Source organism: Tinamus guttatus, unplaced genomic scaffold (genome assembly GCF_059628265.1).
Source record: "Tinamus guttatus ecotype Peru unplaced genomic scaffold, ASM5962826v1 Tinamus_guttatus_pri_ptg000004l, whole genome shotgun sequence".
Lineage (NCBI taxonomy): Eukaryota > Metazoa > Chordata > Aves > Tinamiformes > Tinamidae > Tinamus > Tinamus guttatus.
Window position 1 is genome coordinate 3,195,842 of NW_028288538.1, and position 17,600 is coordinate 3,213,441.

Genomic DNA, 17,600 nt, shown 5'->3' on the forward strand with positions numbered 1-17,600 from the left:
AAAATTTTTGGTAAGGTTCAGCATAATCGTTTTGTTAACTGGGCTTGTTGTTTTGCGAACGGTCGTGTGACTCTGCATGAGAACATGGGTCAGAACTGGGCAGAGGTCAGAAGAACAGGATGCTGGTCCCAGGCTGACACTGACAGGGGATGGGGAGACCTGTTGGCCAGTCCTTTAATGTCTCTGGTTACCTGAATGTTTCTGTCTCTAAGACAGAGTAATACCTGTTTCAGATGAGTGTTACTATCTGTATGCATGCAGAAAGCTTTACAGTTTCTACAGAGAAGAAAGCATAAAAACATAGTGTTATGTTTCCTGTAACTTCTTTAATGCAAGTCTTCCCTTCTGAAACCAAGACTGTGACAAAATATTTTGTACCGCCAAAGTTTGCTTAACTTCTAGACACTATATAAGAGAAGGGAGTGGCATTGGTACCTTTGGGGATGGTGCTGTGCTGGATCCCTGCGCCAGCTCTAGGAATCTTCCAAGGCATTACTTGGTGGAGGTTTATTGCAATTAAGTCTGTTGCCAGCATTTTGCCAACTTCATCATCAGTAGAGACCTGTTTTTAAAGAAATACTTTTTTTCCTTCTCATTAAGAAGTAACTAACAAAGGAAACTAATGCCTGTGAGTTCTCCATTTTCAAGGACAGACTGACATTTTCAGCAGATATGAGCAGAGGAAATTTTCCTTCTTCACCTTTCCTCAGAAATGATTCAGAAAGAGGAAAGTTAAAGTTACTAGGCCATTAAAAAAAGCATGTGGCTCAAAATCACTATGAGTCATAAACAAAGCACACAAAAAATCTTTTGCTCAGGCCAGACATTAATCTTTTTCTTGATATAGGATAGCAAGTTTCATTCTGTCAACACAAGAATGGCAGGATGGTTACCAGTTAACTCTAAATGAAAACTGTTGTCCAAATAGTGGTGGGATATGCTGGACTGACAGAGAGCCACAACCTTCAGTCTATCCGTTGTGACCTGCATTTGAAACCAATTACACATACACGCACACACACCCCAATTATATGTGGCTACAAGATTGCTTGAAATTGGTTTCATATGGGCCTTTAGATTCACCAGTCTTGCTCCCATATTGAGATAATGAGGATTTCTTTTTAGGAGTTGTTTTCTTAATACCTGAGGCATTTCTCCAAGTGCATTACTGTAAGTATATTTCTTGGAGAAATTGGTGTCTGTGTAGCTAGCCATGCGCTAGAGCTCCTCTTGGCAGCAGGGGATAACCAGAGGCTCCCAGAGCCTAGAGATACTTTAGACAAGCTGGTTCCTCGGTGCTTTTGAACAAGCTGCTCATACCTCATGCACTTCCAGTCAGAGCAGGACTCGAGGTCTCTTCCCCTGGCTTCCTGTCATTTTGAGTTGTGTAAAAAGCTTCATCTTTGAAACTGTAATAGTGGCTGGTTGGCCTCAACCTGGCATTTGGTTCCAGTAGTGGAGCTTCCTCTGCAGCTGAAACAAAATCCTCTCTGTTTAACGCATCTTCTGGATGATGCTTTCCTGCCCAGACCTAGGCACTGTGCAGACTAACTCAAGGATGTTGAGTGTTGCTGCACAGTGCTCATCGCACAGACTGCCAGGGTGTCAGTGGTTGCAAGTCAACCTTCTATTTCAGCACCTATGGTTACTTTTTGATTAAATGAGCTTATGGCAACTACTGCATCAGTGAGATTCCCGGTTGAGTAGGAGTGATTTCTATCAATCTTAATGGGAAGAAATGATTTCTGGAGGAGAACAGCTTTTGCAAATTTGCTTTTTCAGTTGGGCACCTGCTCTTTTCGTTTACAATAGCCCTCCTTAAAATCCTTTATTTGGTAAGATGCTGTTTCTGTAGTGATAGGAGCTAGCCAAATTTAATGCTTGTCACGTTCTTCCTATTTCTCTTTCAATAGCCAGTGGCCTGCTGGTCATGCTTGAGGCTTACACAAAAGTGACGATTTATGTACCGAATTCGAGGTTTAGACACCTCCCAAGTGCCTTAAAGCCTTAAGCTCTTACTTAGTGCTCTCACAGATGCCCTGTATTACCAGCACCTCTTGAATTCCAGGTTCCTAGATAAAGATTGCACTGCCTTTCATGAGGCATTTATGTTTAGAAATCCTGGCCCAAAACAGCATTGCTAGGATTAACGTGTTTGCGTTCTCTTGGCTTTCCTGGTAAACAGTGTGTTTTAACAGCCTTTCTTTCCCTGCTGAACCAGGTGCTGTTATTTCACGACCAGAATTATGGAATTCATTATGAATACACAATTCCTGTAAACTATACTGCTGAAAACAGAAGCGAGCCAGAAAAGCAACAGGATTCTTTGTACATTTGGACGCACAGCGGATGGGAAGGGTGCAGTGTGCAGTGTGGAGGAGGTAAAGCCATTTGGGACTTTGGTAGGACTTGCTGTACAGTGTGTGCAGACACCAGCCGTTAGAGAGGTGCCTGCAGAAGACCCCGTTGCCAAGACATGAAGGAAGCTGAGCCTTGGGAATGGATGTTGCCATAATGAGCTCAAATGAGAGCTCATTCTCACCAGCTCTCCCAGCTATCATCCACATCCCCACAGTTAATTTTCGCCCAGTGTTTTGGCAGGGATGCTGCTTTGTCGGCTCATTACCGTAGGCTGGAGCTGCACCTGGATTAGAGCTCCGCGGATGGCTCAAGGCGCTGTGTGCAGCCCCATATCTCAAGTCTCCGTCAGATTCTTGGAGCAGAGTTTTCACAGGTGTTCGGGTGTATTTGCTGAAAGACACTTCCTTCCCCAGGGATGAAACGGCGGCCGTGCTGCTGTGACAACTGCTGGAGATTGCATCAGACACTCTTAATGTGGGGTGGATTTTCTCAGCGTGCGTTTGCACACTGCAAATCACACTGCTGAGTTACTCCCTAGGATGTGCTGAGACAGATTTGCTGAACCCTGGGGGAAACGATGCCTGTGAAGCCAGACGGCTTTGTCAGCCACTGTCCGCTGAGTTTTCACTGCGGGAAGAAGTAGGCTTTTCCCCGAGGAAAATGTATCATTTACAACTAAATTTATATTTACAACTAGAGGCAATTACATATCATTTTACATGACCCAAGAAGGGAGTGCTCATCTTCACTGTGTGTTGAAATCAAGGAGTTCGTCTCTCTGTAAATAGATTTTAAAATCAGCGCTTTTACTTACCTTTTAAAAAAATATTTTCGCAAACATTGAGCTCTCACATAAATGAGTAGGAAATTTGTATCTATTTTGTTTTGTATTGCAAACCTGCCACATATTTGAATCAAGTCAGTACTTGGCAACAGGGTTTCCACCAGTAGGAGTTTGGATATGGTAGTCAGTCTCACATGAGACTTTTGGTTATCACATACTTTTTACTACTTATCCGAGCTGTGTTCATTTAGTCAGCTTCTCTTTCTGCAGTTTCACCTCACCTGCAGTTTCAGTTGTCAGTACTTTTTTTTTTTTTTTGGTTAGTTGTTGCAGATCCTGAATCAGATGAGCTTGTTGTAGACCTGGGGCTACAAACCAAAATAATAACAGCAAGGCAAAGTCACATGGTGCAGGGACGGCATTTTCCTTGTGGTGTGCAGTCATCTCATGCTACCCTGTGACACAGCTTTCTTGCTGTCACAGAGCACAATAGTGAGCCCTTAGGGCCACCCTGCTGCTATATTGGCAAGAAGCAGCTCTCCTGTCGTTATCCATCACAGAGGGTGGACAGTTGTGTGCCTGCAGCTCATGGAGCAGGAGCATCTGTCCCTGGTGATTACAGGGCACGGCAACGTGTGGAGGAGGAACCAGAAATTAAAAAGCAGGTTGTTTCCAAGATTGTTTTCACATGAAACACTAGAAAGAGAAAGCCAAATGTATAGCTGCTGTGGATCAGTGAATTTCCCAATTACTGTAGAAGAATTTGCGGGTTTTCTGGAGGTGCAGAACAATACATAGGTAAGACAGAAGGCAGAAACAAGATTACTTACGGAGTTGCTAGGTCTGTGTAGTTTACCTCTAGTAGGGGTAGCAATGAGTTAGCTTATGAGATCTGATTAATAATGAATTAACTTGATATCTTAGTACTGGGTTCCTGATTGTTCAATACTATTTTTATTTGACTTGTAGGTGAACGGAAAACCATTGTGTCCTGTACTCGAATTATTAACAAGACCATGACAGTGGTGAATGACAGTGACTGCCAGCGAGTGAATCGCCCCGAGCCCCAGGTCAGGAAATGTAACACACACCCCTGCCAATCACGGTAAGGAGTTAAAAGTAGTAAAAACCAATATCCTTTTCCGTCACAAACCACACATTTCCAAAGGCTCCATCTGGAGAACATGGTGAAGCTGTCTGAAGGCACTGGGACACATTGTTAGCCACACTTTCCAGCTGCAATACTCATTCTCCTTTTTTGAACAGATCAGATTTTCATTACCTCAGAGTCCGCTTAATTTGTGGCCAGTGAGTCCGGATTCCATGCAAGCTCCATTCATGCAGTTGGAGAATTGTTTTCTTTTGCCTTTGGCTGCCTCCGAGGGGAGCGAGCAACTTGTGGTACTCAGCTAGGCAAGGTCACAGTGATGACATGTCTACCTTTGTTTTTTTAATCAGTAGAGTAGGGTCTGATTAATTGTCACAGAGAGGTATAAAAAAACCTTGCAAATAGCCAGCAAGCAGACTTTAAGCTATCCTAGCTGGTCTGATGTGTTGTATTTCTGATTCGTGTTAGCCCGAGTGTAGTTTGGTTTGGGAGTCTTTAGGCTGTAACCGGTGGGGGGGGGGGATGTATCTTTTTGGTGTGCAGTTTGTACAGTGTCTAGTAACACCTGCATCGTTCTGGAAATGTACCTGAGTCTCACTGAAGTCAAGAAATTGTAATGAAACACATTTTAGATATTTTCCTAAGTGAGGATGCTTTTTGAGGTCAAGGGGTGCCTTTCTGCATCGGTAGGAATAATTGAAGCTCTAATCATAGTAAGTAATAACCTTTGAAAATAATGCAAAGCTCTTTGCTTAATTTGGAAAGCATGTTTAGATGAGCTAATTTTGGTTTAAATTGTATAAAGTAGTGACATTTCTGGTCAAAATTACATTTTACAAATAAAAATACAACAGACAAATACAAACAAACAAAATAGTATTGTTTGTTTCCTCACCAAAAAGTTAACTCTGAAGCAGTTTGACATTGTGGACGAATCTGGACCTGCACTTTGAGAGCAGTTGGAACACCAAATCAATTTAGGATAAAGCTTAGTAATACCTAGAAAAAGCCTATTCAGAACAACCTGCCAGCTTTTGCATCTTGTACAAAAAGAGCAGCCAAGAAAATGCACTTACAAAACTAGCCCAGCTGGTAAAAATAACAGCGGAAGTGAGAAACAGCACACTTCTTTCTATCTAATTGGAGCTGTATGTTGATTAAAGTGCCCTGGAACATGGAAACACAGTGTCAGATAATCCATCAGGAAGGCTAGGCTGGTTCAGGTTTAGTTTCCTGTCTGCGCTAAGTACTGCTGCCGTGCAATATCGTGGCCGTGCTGCTTTCAGTGGTACTGAAAGGTATAGGGAGATACCCCATGAGTTTCCAAGTGTGTAAGGGGAGCACGCTCCCAGTGACATCAAGGAAGCAACCGTCATTTCCGTGAGGAAGTTTCCCAAATTTAGTGATGCTTGGATTTCTGTCATTTCAGTTTCTCTGAAAGGCCCAAACGAGGAGCCACCAGTGCCCTTTCTCAGTGGGACTTCATGAGCCAGAGTTGTTGCTGAAGTCGTGCCTTCTTGCCTTGAAAGCTTATAATTTTCATTCTAAATTGCCTACCAGGCGATTTATAGCCATGGTTTAGTGCATTTGTCCCCAGGAGTGCGTAGGGGTACGATGACACTCTCACTGGTCCGTTTTTGCCAGAGCAATGACAGCAGATCCCACATGTGCTTGATGCCCAGGAAGGCCACAAAGCCTTTGCTGATGATCTGATAGACCACACTCCGTCACCCCTCCATGCAGACCACACTTTCACACTTAACATGCTTCTGATTGGAAACATTTTCAGAAGCACATTCTCTGTTCCTCTGTAGAATTTAAAATTCCACTTGCGTTTGCCCACCCAGATATTAGAGTTGCATGCTTAGCATATTCTCTGACCAAGAACATCTTAAAGAAACCATTCTCTTTCACCATGTCAATGCTCTTTTTTTTATGAGCCCTAATTTGTTTTAGGGCTTCAAGTAAAATTATTACAGCATTTCGTTACAGTGGGGTCCTTTCCCATTTCTACTCAGACCTAAGCCCTTTACCTGAGTGCTGAAGAAAGAGCAATGCTTTCCTTTCTGTAGTAAATCTGTTCCGTTCTGTGCATTTTGATCTGCACTTACGCTTCTACTCAAAATTCAAATAGAATTGTCTGTACAGAGAGTTTGTCTTTGGGGAAAGGTCTAATGGCCAGAGCATAGGTCTGAGTCACAGGAGATGATCTCTTTTTCTCTTTTGCGTGTGCTGTGCAACTTTTAATCAAGTCAGTGGGCTACACTGTCCCTTTGCTTTCTCTCTCAATCCGTATGTAATTTGGATTGTAAACTCCTGGGATGGGGTGAGATCATGTTGTATAAATGGAGGAGTAGGCTATTGCTGTTGAAGTTACAATAAAAATAAAAAGCAGTAACCCATGTTATATATAAAGTGATCTGGGGAGAAAAAAAAAGAGTATGATATTAATAACAGTGTCTTTCTTCCAACACAATCCCAAAGTGCTTTGCAAATTATATAGCCCTTTGAATTTCAGCCACTTCTTGGGAGAGCCAAATAATGTGGGGCAGGGGACAGTAGTTTGGTAAGGCCAAGGAGGAGATTAGAGCTCTGCAACTGCAACCCAGCATCTGAAAAAAGCAAAGCAGGGTTGAAAAAAGGATTGGATACATTGACATGTTTTAAAATAAAACGTCAGAGTACAGAATTTTCTTAAGGGTTTTGTTGAAACTGGCAAAAATAAAAGAATCTTTCATTCTTTATTATTGTTACTCTTTCACCTTTTCAAAAAATGCCTCTTTTTCTTCCTATTTTATTCTTTATGTTCCTTGACCCTCTTTTTCCATTAAATTCTTTACAGCTTCCTTTCCTGTCCCAACTGCACCCTATTAGCACCTCTTTATTCTAATCCTTTGCCTAGCTCTTTAGATATTTTTTACAAAATCCTGCTGTAACCAGATGGAATCTGGATTCTTGCATGCGGTGTGTATGGGTTGTTTCCAGCACGCTGAACACCAACCCAAATATATAGGCAAACCCAGCACTCACGTTGGCACAAGACTCAGAAATCACAGATCACATCAGCTGTTATTACTGAAAACATAGGTCGGCCAGTGGCCACACACTTCAACATGCATGGTTGGGTCTACAAATATGAAACTGCTCCATTCTAGTACAGAACAAGAACCCAAAACACATGAAATTGCCCAACTGTTGCACTTGTAGCAGTCCATATGCTAACGCTGTTAATATTCCTCCTCTTTACTACACTAGATTTTCATAGAGTTGGAGTTTTTTCGGGGACCTGCTGAATATGTGCTGTTCCTACATAATTGCTTAACAGCAGCATGAACAATCATAAATCTCTGCCTTTGTCTACAGAAAACTACAGGGGACCTGAGCCCTTCTTTTTATTATTTAGGGCTTGAAAGGGTTTCCTGAATCCAGGAGTTAGTCTTCTGCTATTACCAGCAGTGTGTCATACTCTTCTCTCCATAAAACCAATTGTACTTCATAGCTTCCTTCCCTCAGTAGAAGGCTCTTCTGTAACCCTGCTGTTCTTGTGGGTTGAGATCTTTTCAACTTTAATTAATTCACTGCCTTTTTTCATCCATTTGTTCCTGTGCCAGGACTGTTCCTTTGCTCATATTACACCTCACCCTCTCTAGCTCTTATCCTTGTGCTAAGTGCCTTATGATACAGCAACCAGGATATGTCCCCTTTTCATCATGTTCCTGCGCAAATTCTATTACTCTTCTTTAACTCCTTGGATGAGGAGCTCTTCATTCTTTCGGTCACTTTCTCTACTAGTGTTCTAACCTACATTCATCATTCAAGTGCATAGATGACCAGAATTGTACGAGGTATCCCAGTCTAAGGCTTGTCCAGCCCTTACTCACTTTCATCCAAACTCTCCTGTCTCCACTGGCAATTACTGTCTTGATGAGTCCTTTGCTTTATTTCCTTGCTGCATCCTGTTTGTGGCTTGAAGTCATCCCAGATGTTTTCCTCCTCTTTTGTTTCCAATGTATGAATCCTGGTTTTAACACGGAAATACTTGTTATTGGTCCCTAAACACACAACTTTGCACTTTATAGTATTTATTTTCATCCCATCTCTGTTATTGCAGTGCCCAGGGTTATGCAGTTCTTCCTGTACAATCTCCTAACCCCCCACTGCATGGACAAATTTGCAATGTCAGCGGTTTCAGTGGCAACATCTTTTTGTGCCAAGGCCATTAATGAAAATATTAAATTAAATCAGATGCAAGACAGATCCTTCAGGAAATCTACTGAAAACTAAATTAAATTCCCTTCCTCCTTAACACTTTATCTGTAAGCACCACACAGTAATTAGTTCTCACCTACTATGCAGTTTTCACATTGATATCTATGTTCTCCAGCTTATCAGCACTTTATGCAATTTACCTAAGCATTTCCAAGGCAGCAAAAGGAGTGCTTTACTGATATGTGAGTAGTTTAAATCTGCATGTCGCTTTTGTCTAAAAATGCAGCTATTTTAATCAAAGAAATAACATGCCTGGAGAAAATTATGTTACATTTTGTCCTGTTTTCTGTTTGTCCTTATGCCCTTGGTTATTTCTGTCCAAATCTCTTCTAGACCCGGGCACGCTGTTGAGGTCAGGCCTGTGGTTACACGGGTCACTTTCTTCCTTTTTTGTTCTGTCACCCTTTCACTGTTCCATCTGTGAGCAGGAATTTTTGGCATCCATAGGAGTTGAACACCTTAACTGTGCTGTTTGCTTTGAATTTGGACATTTACTTCATATCGTCCCTGGTTCTTCCATTGGAAGAGGACATGAACAGTGATTCCTTTTTGCTTTCTTCTTATTTCTTTATACGTGTGTCATAACCCCCTTTCAGCTTTTGATTTTCCCAGTCCTGCAGATTCTACTTTCTTCAGTGGTCCCCCATACAAAGACATATATAAGGTCACTTAGGGGGCTCTAGTTAGAGATGATTTGGGAAGGAGGGTGAGGAAGGAAGAAAAGGCAAACTCTCTTTTGTTTTGCTTGCCAGTTCATACCAGCAATTCAGCCCCTCTACTGGGTTTTCTCCTCTTCACCACTTGCTTGTGGTAGAGAAGGAAGACGGGAATGAAGTCTCTTACAACGTACACTTTCTATCCCTGCCTGTTAGAACAGCAGGCAGCAAAAAACAGTTGCAGCTGAAGCAACAAATAACCCAACCTCCCCAACTGCTCTTGGCATGGTGATTCCTGTCCCAGTAATATGAGAGATAGTAGGAATGTAGCTGTCACATGCTCCTCACCTCCCACCTCTGCCAGGGGAGAGGACCTGCGTGGTCTTCCAGCCCCAGCCAGCTCCCCAGGGCCTGTGTGTGTGTGTGTGTGTGTGTGTGTGTGTGTGTCAATGTGCTGGCACTGATGCTCTCACACGCAGGTGCAGGGACAAGCTGCTCGGGTGCTGCCCCTTTGCTGTGATGCTTGGCTCACGCTGGCTGGTGCTGGTAGCTCTGAGGTTGTCGTGTAGACGTTCTCGATGTGTGCGCGTAGCCAGGAAAGATGGGAGGTTACATGAATAAAAGAAAAGAAGGAACAGCTAAGGGGATGGTTTCAAATCATTTTAGCCTGGAAATCTGGCATAAATAGTAATGTTAGCACCCTCTGATCCAAGGAGGCACCACGTAAGAGCTCATTTTGAAGTACTTCCCAAAATTGGAGTTGGGATCTCTAGTTTGATCTCAGTTTGAGCTTAATGAATTTGCCAGGACTGTGCTGGACACGGCGCAAGACTCGTGGAGCGCAGGCCGAGCAGGAAGGCAATGCTGCGCCCTGGCGGCGGCTCTGCAGGGAGCCGATCCGGGCTCCCGACGTGGGCCGCGGTCCTGCAGGACGGCGAGCCAAGTGCTCTGGGCCGGAGACGGCGCTGGGTACCCTTGGGTAGCTGATGTCTTGCCAAGGGCGCATCGGATTAGCACCATCCAGTAGAAGGAGACAAAATCACATTCGTTCCAGGTTGAGGGACAGTCCCTCAAGTGCAGCAACTGGCAGGCAGTAGTTAATTAGCTACTGAAAGACACAAAGAAATTCCCAAACAAATCCAAAAACCCAACTCAGTGAAGCAATCCTGGAAGAGAGTTGAGAGGCCTTGGGAGCAGGCAAGGGATAGGACCAGAAAGGCTGATTAGCCAGTGCTTAATGCATTCATATCAGATAATTTAAGATGACTGGCTGGAGCAGAAGTTCATTTGGCATTAAATTGCACATGGAGTCATGAGACGGCTCTTAGCTTTGCTGTAAACACCCAGGCTGGCTTGCATCACAGGTTTTCCCATTACAGTGTTTGACTCAACATCCTTATGCTTGAAAACTACATTGTTTTAAAATGTTAAATGATGTGTGCTTCTTTGTGTGGTTTGAGGCTCTTCAGGCTCAGTGCAGTCTTTACCAACAAAGAAGGATTAGCAGGATAATCTTGCATAATATTTAATTGTGGGTGAAATTCACCCCTGCTGCTACCTACTGTAATGCTCTTCAAGCTGCTTACATCCCTGCGGTGTGAGCTGAGGAAAAGTCACTGCCTTCCTTAAACGCCGCAAAATGGAGCTGGACACGAGCTGCCTGGTAGAAGACACCCAAGCCATGGACCAGGGCAGGGGGGCTTGGTTCCAAAAGAATCGGAATGTGTTGATGGGCCTTAGTGGAGTGAGGCAAGGGCCAGCATGAAGGACACCCCCTCACTTGAATGCAGTGCTGAGTCCTCTGGACACTGGGCAATGCGTTTGATATGGAGGAGGGAGATTACAAAGTCCTCCCTTTAAAAGAGTGCCCAAGGTGTGTGTCAATTAGCAGTGTCCCATGGTCGATCTAGGTCAGTGGGAAATTAAAAAAAAAAATAGAGCTGTCAAAATGATAATCACTAAAGAAAAAAAGAAACCTGTGTGAGTGAAAGTTGGCAAGTCTGTTAGCAGAATGACTACTGTACTGGAAAATTACTGAGCACTGTTTATAAAGGCAATCAGACAGGAATGTTAGTCTTGGAGTCCTACTTTCGACATCAGCAGCTGTATTATTCTACTAGATTCCTTGTGTTTTTTTCTCCAAAAAAAACTTCTAGTGACTGGGTGTGGCACAACCTGTTCCCAAAAAACAAGATTCACCTGATTGTTATGACCACAGGATTGCAGAGATGCAGCAGGGGGTTTCAGAAGGGCATGAGGAGAGAATGGGATAATAGCAAAGAGTATGCATGTTTCGTGGAAATACACTTGTAAACAGTGTATACTTGCCTCTACATATTCAAGCATGAACTTACTTTGATTGCTCTAAGCAAAAAATATCTGACTGTCAATTCCACGTGACTGGTTCTCAGAAATCTTTTCCAATTCTGCGTGCTAAAATTATCCCATGTGAAAGTAGTCAGAGTTTTGCTAACTTCAGTAGAGCTACATTTTTCTCCCAGTTGCCTGAGAAAACTAAGATCAACTTCAGCATGATTTTATAGCAGAAACAGCCGCTAAAAACAACTGGTATTAACTTGGAGTTTATCCTCAGCTTCACAGTAATTCCATAGAAATAATGTATATTCAGCATAAAGGAATCCCTTATTTAGCAGGCTCTGAACTAGTTGAGGTAATCCAAACACAGGTAGTGGAATAGAACCATCCTGTGTGAAATTTAATTGGTTGCAATACTTAGCCTATCACATAGAGTTGGCCTTACAGTATAAGAGACTAGAAAACTCTGAAAAGTGATCTCATGTCTATTGATTGCACTCCTCCAGCCCATCCTTCAGCCTTGACCCGTTTTATCTTCAGTGCATATTTTCCCAAATCTTTAGCTACAACTCTTCTTTTGCAGACATTCATTTCCCCTGGGTTTATGTACATAGTGCTGTGTAGACACTATTTTTTTCTTAGAAAATGTGGGAGTCATAGGCAAGTAGGTAGAGTGGATAATTCAAGGTTAATGACTAATCCAGACCATAGAAAGATCAAATGATGAACTCAAACTCCAAGAGATACTTAAAGTTTGCTCCAGGGGCCTGCCAGATGAGTGTTGCCAAAGCAGATTAGAAGAACTCCCAATTCCTCAAGAGAGATACTGAGAGGTCAGAGGTTGAGGAAGATTCAGAAGACAAAGATTTAAAACAGTCCTCTCAGATTGCATATCCTGCCCATCCCAGTCTTTTGAGACTTCAAAAAATACACCCTTCTGGGCATTTTTTTGGCTAGAAAAGCAGCTGGGTTAAAAATCTATACTTAAAAGCTCAGCATTTCCTTCTTGGATCTAACCACCAGCTGGTACCATCTAGCTCTTGAATTTTCTGCAGAGGTAAGGTTGCGAAAAGTAATGCCATGGATAAAATCATCCCCAGGATTGTGAGAATGATGAGCAGTGAGTGTGTGAGTCACACAAATCAACCTGTGTGGGAAAGAGGAGAGAGGCTCTCCCTGGCTCCAGCTAGAGCAAACAGATGGTCCAGCTGAAGACAGGTTATGACCTGGGAGGAAAAGACCAAATTGAAAAGCACTCTGATACCAGGCAATCCCGGAGATCAGGTTACAGGCTTATAAGATAAGTGGAAGCCAAACAGTGTATACGGCGTGAATGGGGCTCAGTCTGTAAGTTAATTGGCTTAGTTAACAATACAGAGGTGGCTTGGTGTTTTAAGCTAGAAAAGTGGAATTATTTTTGACATTGTCATAAGAAAAATACGTTTCAAAAAAGTGAAAAGCAGATTTTGTTCTTAAACACATCCAGTGTGTTCAGAAGATACAATAACAGTGTAGAAAAGAAAGTCTGTCTGTAGTGTGATTTAGTGGTAACCCTAATGTGATACTATTTGTACATCACATTCTCTGGCCAGTCTGTACATTACTTGTTATGCTGTCTTTTGCAGATAGTAATTATGCTAGTACCTTGCTGCACATTCTTTTACCAAATGAGAAACTGGCAGGCATTTCCATGTTATCTTTTGTATTTCCAGGCTAGTTGCGAACCATGTTGTTAAAATACAGTTTCAGTGATTGTGTCCCTTATAGGCACTAAAATAACATTTTCTGCTAACTGTGAAGGGGCTGTAGAGGGACCTGGGAGATGTCAGAGCCCTGCAGTACTGCATACAGGTCTCACATTTCCTTGTTTGCAAGATCTTTCTTACCAGCTGTTGAACCAAGCAGTGATTTCACTGGGAGGATGAAGTTGCATGGTCAAACTGATCATTCCCTTGGTGCCTTTGGAAATACCTTATATTATTGTTATTATTATTCAATAACTTAATCTGTTGCTTATCCCGCAGACATGAAACTAACACACACCCCCAGTATCAAAATAGTCTTTTTATTCCAGATGTAGAATCATGGGAGGTAGATGAAGGTTTGGATGATGGTGCAGTGGATGTAAAATGCGCTCTCCAGTGGTGCTATCATAGCATTCATTGCCAAAGTCAACAGCAGCTAGATTTGGGTTCATGCTCTCTGGTTCAGAGAGGTTCTTTGTAACCATCCACTGAACGGGTGGGCTTAGGGAGGTATATGGTGGGCCAGTAGCTGAAGCTGGACATACAGCTCTAACAGAAACCTCGGAGGTCGCCTTTTCACAACAGACTGGATGTGGAGTCAGCCGAACCAGAGCTCTCTGTTGATTTCCCTTGTTCCCTCTGTTGTTTCCCTTGTTGGGTTTTGGCTCGTGCCCTGTGCATTCATTTTTCTCGTAATGGTGATGATGATACTCATTCTTTCTGTGCCGCAGTGCTAACTAGAGACCACTGAACAGGAGAAAAATGACATGGCTTTTCTCTCCCACAAGAGTGGAGTGAGAAGAGTTTTCTTTCCTGAAAAAAAGGTTGTAACCCGACTTTTTAAGGCATTTTGGAAATGCCTGGTGTGCCATGTGCTGCCCATCCTGAATGGAAGCATACAGGCAGCTTCTGCCAAGAATGTATTTTTATCTTTCTCCTTTGCTTGCAGTCCTTTTCCCTTTTTCTTTTGCCAGTAGCTGTAGATCACGGTGTGTGTACAGTGCTGATGTGAATATTAGTTCAGTGGAGCCTGAACAGAAACGGTTCCCGGCCCCGTGACTCACATTCAGCTCATAAAGCAAAGTCACTGCTTCCCCCTCCATGCCCGTGTCGAGCGGTTCCTTCACCCACATCAGTAGCTGCTCCCACATTTGCTCCCATAGAGCCAAGCCCAGGTGATACCAAGAGAGGCTGCCTGTTAATTTTCAGGCACACTGATTTCTGCATTTGGAGGCTATTTTTGTCAGTCTTGCAGTATTCAATTACCCAGCTGGCATTCTCCCATTCCATAGGCAAAATACCAAGCACTCAGCCACAGAGATGCGCCAGAACTACTGTCTAGAGAAACAGGTTTGGTGTCTCGCCAGCTGTTTCAGCCTACAGAAATTCACAGATGTGTCAACTGCTTTAATGCACAGAAACACTTGAGCGGGGCCCGCTTCCCCAGGGGACAGGTGGCCCAGCCTGCCCGGACACGCAGCCACCAGCAACGCGGTCCCACCATGTCATCAATCACAGCAGCTGGCAAATGAATTCGTGACAATTGCACCGGATGAGGAGCTTTCTGCAAATTGCACCAAACTGATTTTTTCCTATTCAAGAACGGGAAAATGAGAAAGGGTTTTATTGTGCATTTAGAAGTGATTGCAGCAATACTAAAAGAAACATGGCTAATAAGCTGGCATGTATGATTCTCTAGCTGGATTATTGAAATATTGAAATTATGCTTCTGAGCAGGCTTTCATCTTTGAGAAATCTTACCTGAGCTTCTTATCGCAATAAACAACCCAGCACTGGGTGACAAGTAAAGGATTCATTGCAGAAGGATACTAATCTAGATGACATCCTGAATAACAGACCATAAGGTCAACTACCTGGTGAGAAGAGCCTTCCGGGGCAGCGCACACGCACTTCTTGCTCCAGTCTGCCCTTCATCCAGGAATGCTCGTAATTGCAGAGTGCATGTTCCTCCCTGACAGATTGCAGGAAGCGTGAAGATGGATGCTGCCTGTCTTAAGGAAATAATTGTTCCTCCCTACATATTTCCTAATTTGATCCTTCTTAGGCATTTTCTCTACTGCCGCCCCGTGAAGCCCTAACCTCAATTGATGCCTCCAGCACTTCCAGGAGTCAGTGGGAGACTTTGAGTTGCCCTTTCCTGGTGGACATCAGGTCGAGGGAGGTGATCCTGTCCCTCTACTTAGCCCTGTTGAGGCCACATCTGAAGTATTGCGTCCAGTTCTGGGCCCCCGAGTACAAGAGGGACATGGAGCTGCTGGAGAGAGTCCAGTGCAGGGCTGCAAGGATGATCAGGGGCCTGGAACATCTGCCCTATGAGGAGAGGCTGAGGGAGCTGGGCCTGTTCAGCCTGTTCGGCCTCAGTTTTCTTCTGAGAAGGCTGAGAGGGGACCTGAGCAGTGTCTATAAGTACCTCAGGGGAGGCAGTGAGGAGGATGGTGCTGGCCTCTTTTCACTGGTGACCACCACCAACAGAACTAGAGGTAATGGCCACAAACTGAAACACCAAAAGTTCCACAGGAACTTAAGGAAAAATTTCTTACCAGTGAGGGTGCCAGAGCACTGGAACAGGCTGCCCAGAGAGGTTGTGGAGTCTCCTTCTCTGGAGATCTTCAAACCCGCTTGGACGCAGTCCTGTGCCACGTGCTCTAGGTGACCTTGCATGTGCAGGGGGTTGGACTAGATGATCTCTAGAGGTCCCTTCCAACCCTAAGCATTCTATGATTCTATGATCAGAGTGAGAGCCCCTTGTTTCTGCAGCATGGCCACGTTCAGAGGCTGCTCATGGCAGCGGGGCCTTCATTAACTTCACAAGAGCCCCACACCTCGCAGGATTGGACTGGATGTTTGCCAAAGAATTCTTCAAGACGAAACAAAGCAAATAAAAGCGTGGCGTATTTGTTCCAAGCACACTTTGATCAAAAGGGAAGGAAACGACAATAGAAATATGCTTACAAGGTAAATAAAGCCCCAGAAAAAAAAGAGGGTTATAGGAAATTACTCCTCCCTGTCCAGGTTGGGTTATGGCTCGTCTGTGTGAGTGGTGGCTGCTTTGAATCAATACTGAGGATCCGTTCTAGAAGGAAAACCTATTTCAGTATTTCCTGAGCACTGGCAATTTAATTTAATTCAGATTTGTTAAGAATGAATATGACTAGTTAGCTCTCATTTTTAAGGTCACAAATGCCAGAGCTTCAAACAGATAAAATTCCAGTTAAGCATCCAGGCAGGCCCAAAACTGTGGAAAAGGAAGTCTCACCAGCAAGAGGGTGAACTAAAGGTGAGACAGGAGCTGTCTGTGCCGGGCGCTAGGCGGGGATGTAGAGGAAGTGCCTGCTTTGAGGTCATGCAGCACAGGGCCAGGGAAGCTGACGCTGGTCCCGACGGCGGGAAGGCCGGGCCGAGCTGCCCGGCTGGGGTTTGAGGGGCCGCAGCAGCACAGGTTCCTGCCCGGCTCTCCTGCGTGGTGAGGACGTGCTCGCGGCTCCAGCAGCGCTTCTGCCAGCCGAGGGGGACAGTATTTGTGGGATGGATGGTCTACAGACAAATCTGTCTGGAGAAGTGCGGCTGTGCTTTAGGGATGGGGGATAGAGGGATTTATGCAGAATTTGTGTTTCTGTCTAGTGTGGAGCCAGGAGCAGGGATTCGCCTGCATGCTGCACCTTTTCTGCTCCACACACTTAGCTCCAGGAGGACCTGGTTGTAGCACCAGCAATGCAGCAGCACTCTCGGAGAGCTCACAAACCTGGGATCGGCTGCACATTTCTTCCTGTTTTTAGGAGAAGCATAATTTTATCCCATCTTTTTTTTTTTTTTTAAACATTTCTGTCTCCTTCCCAGGTGGATAACCGGCCATTGGAGTCCCTGCTCTGCCACTTGTGAGAAAGGGACCCAGCACCGGGAAGTGACCTGTGTCTATCAGCTGCAAAACGGCACCTACGTTAACACAAGAGACCTCTACTGCCTCGGCAACAAACCAACGACTGTACAAAGCTGTGAAGGCCGGGACTGCCTTTCTATCTGGGAAGCTTCAGAGTGGTCTAAGGTAGGAGCTAGTTTCAAGAAAGGAGCCAGGCAGCGTGCAGCTCTGGATGTATTTTGGTCCAAGTGCTTATTAATGCTAAGCATGTTCTCATCGGGCCTGGGGCAGCTGGTAGGAGTTGTTGAGATGATGAGTTTGGAGCTGAGATTCGTATTTTGTACCAAGCAGAGTTATTATCACAGGTTTTAGGTATCATGCCATAGTGGCTGTGTATTTCCATCCGAAAACTCTGACCAGCAAGGAAAAACATTTCACTGACTTGAGGCCAGAAATGCAGTAACCCACCAGGCCTTCTGGCTCG

At 44.2% G+C, this 17,600-nt stretch overlaps 1 protein-coding gene across 1 annotated transcript in view; it reads left to right on the plus strand.

Annotated features, from left to right (window-relative positions):
• The window catches only part of ADAMTS17 (ADAM metallopeptidase with thrombospondin type 1 motif 17), a 166,718-nt gene that overhangs the window by 126,574 nt on the left and 22,544 nt on the right, over positions 1–17,600 (plus strand). Inside the window, exons 17-19 of the mRNA XM_088527984.1 lie at positions 2,222–2,381; positions 4,115–4,250; positions 17,098–17,302. Of these exons, the coding sequence (XP_088384110.1) occupies positions 2,222–2,381; positions 4,115–4,250; positions 17,098–17,302 (501 nt within the window). The remainder of the gene's footprint in view (positions 1–2,221; positions 2,382–4,114; positions 4,251–17,097; positions 17,303–17,600) is intronic.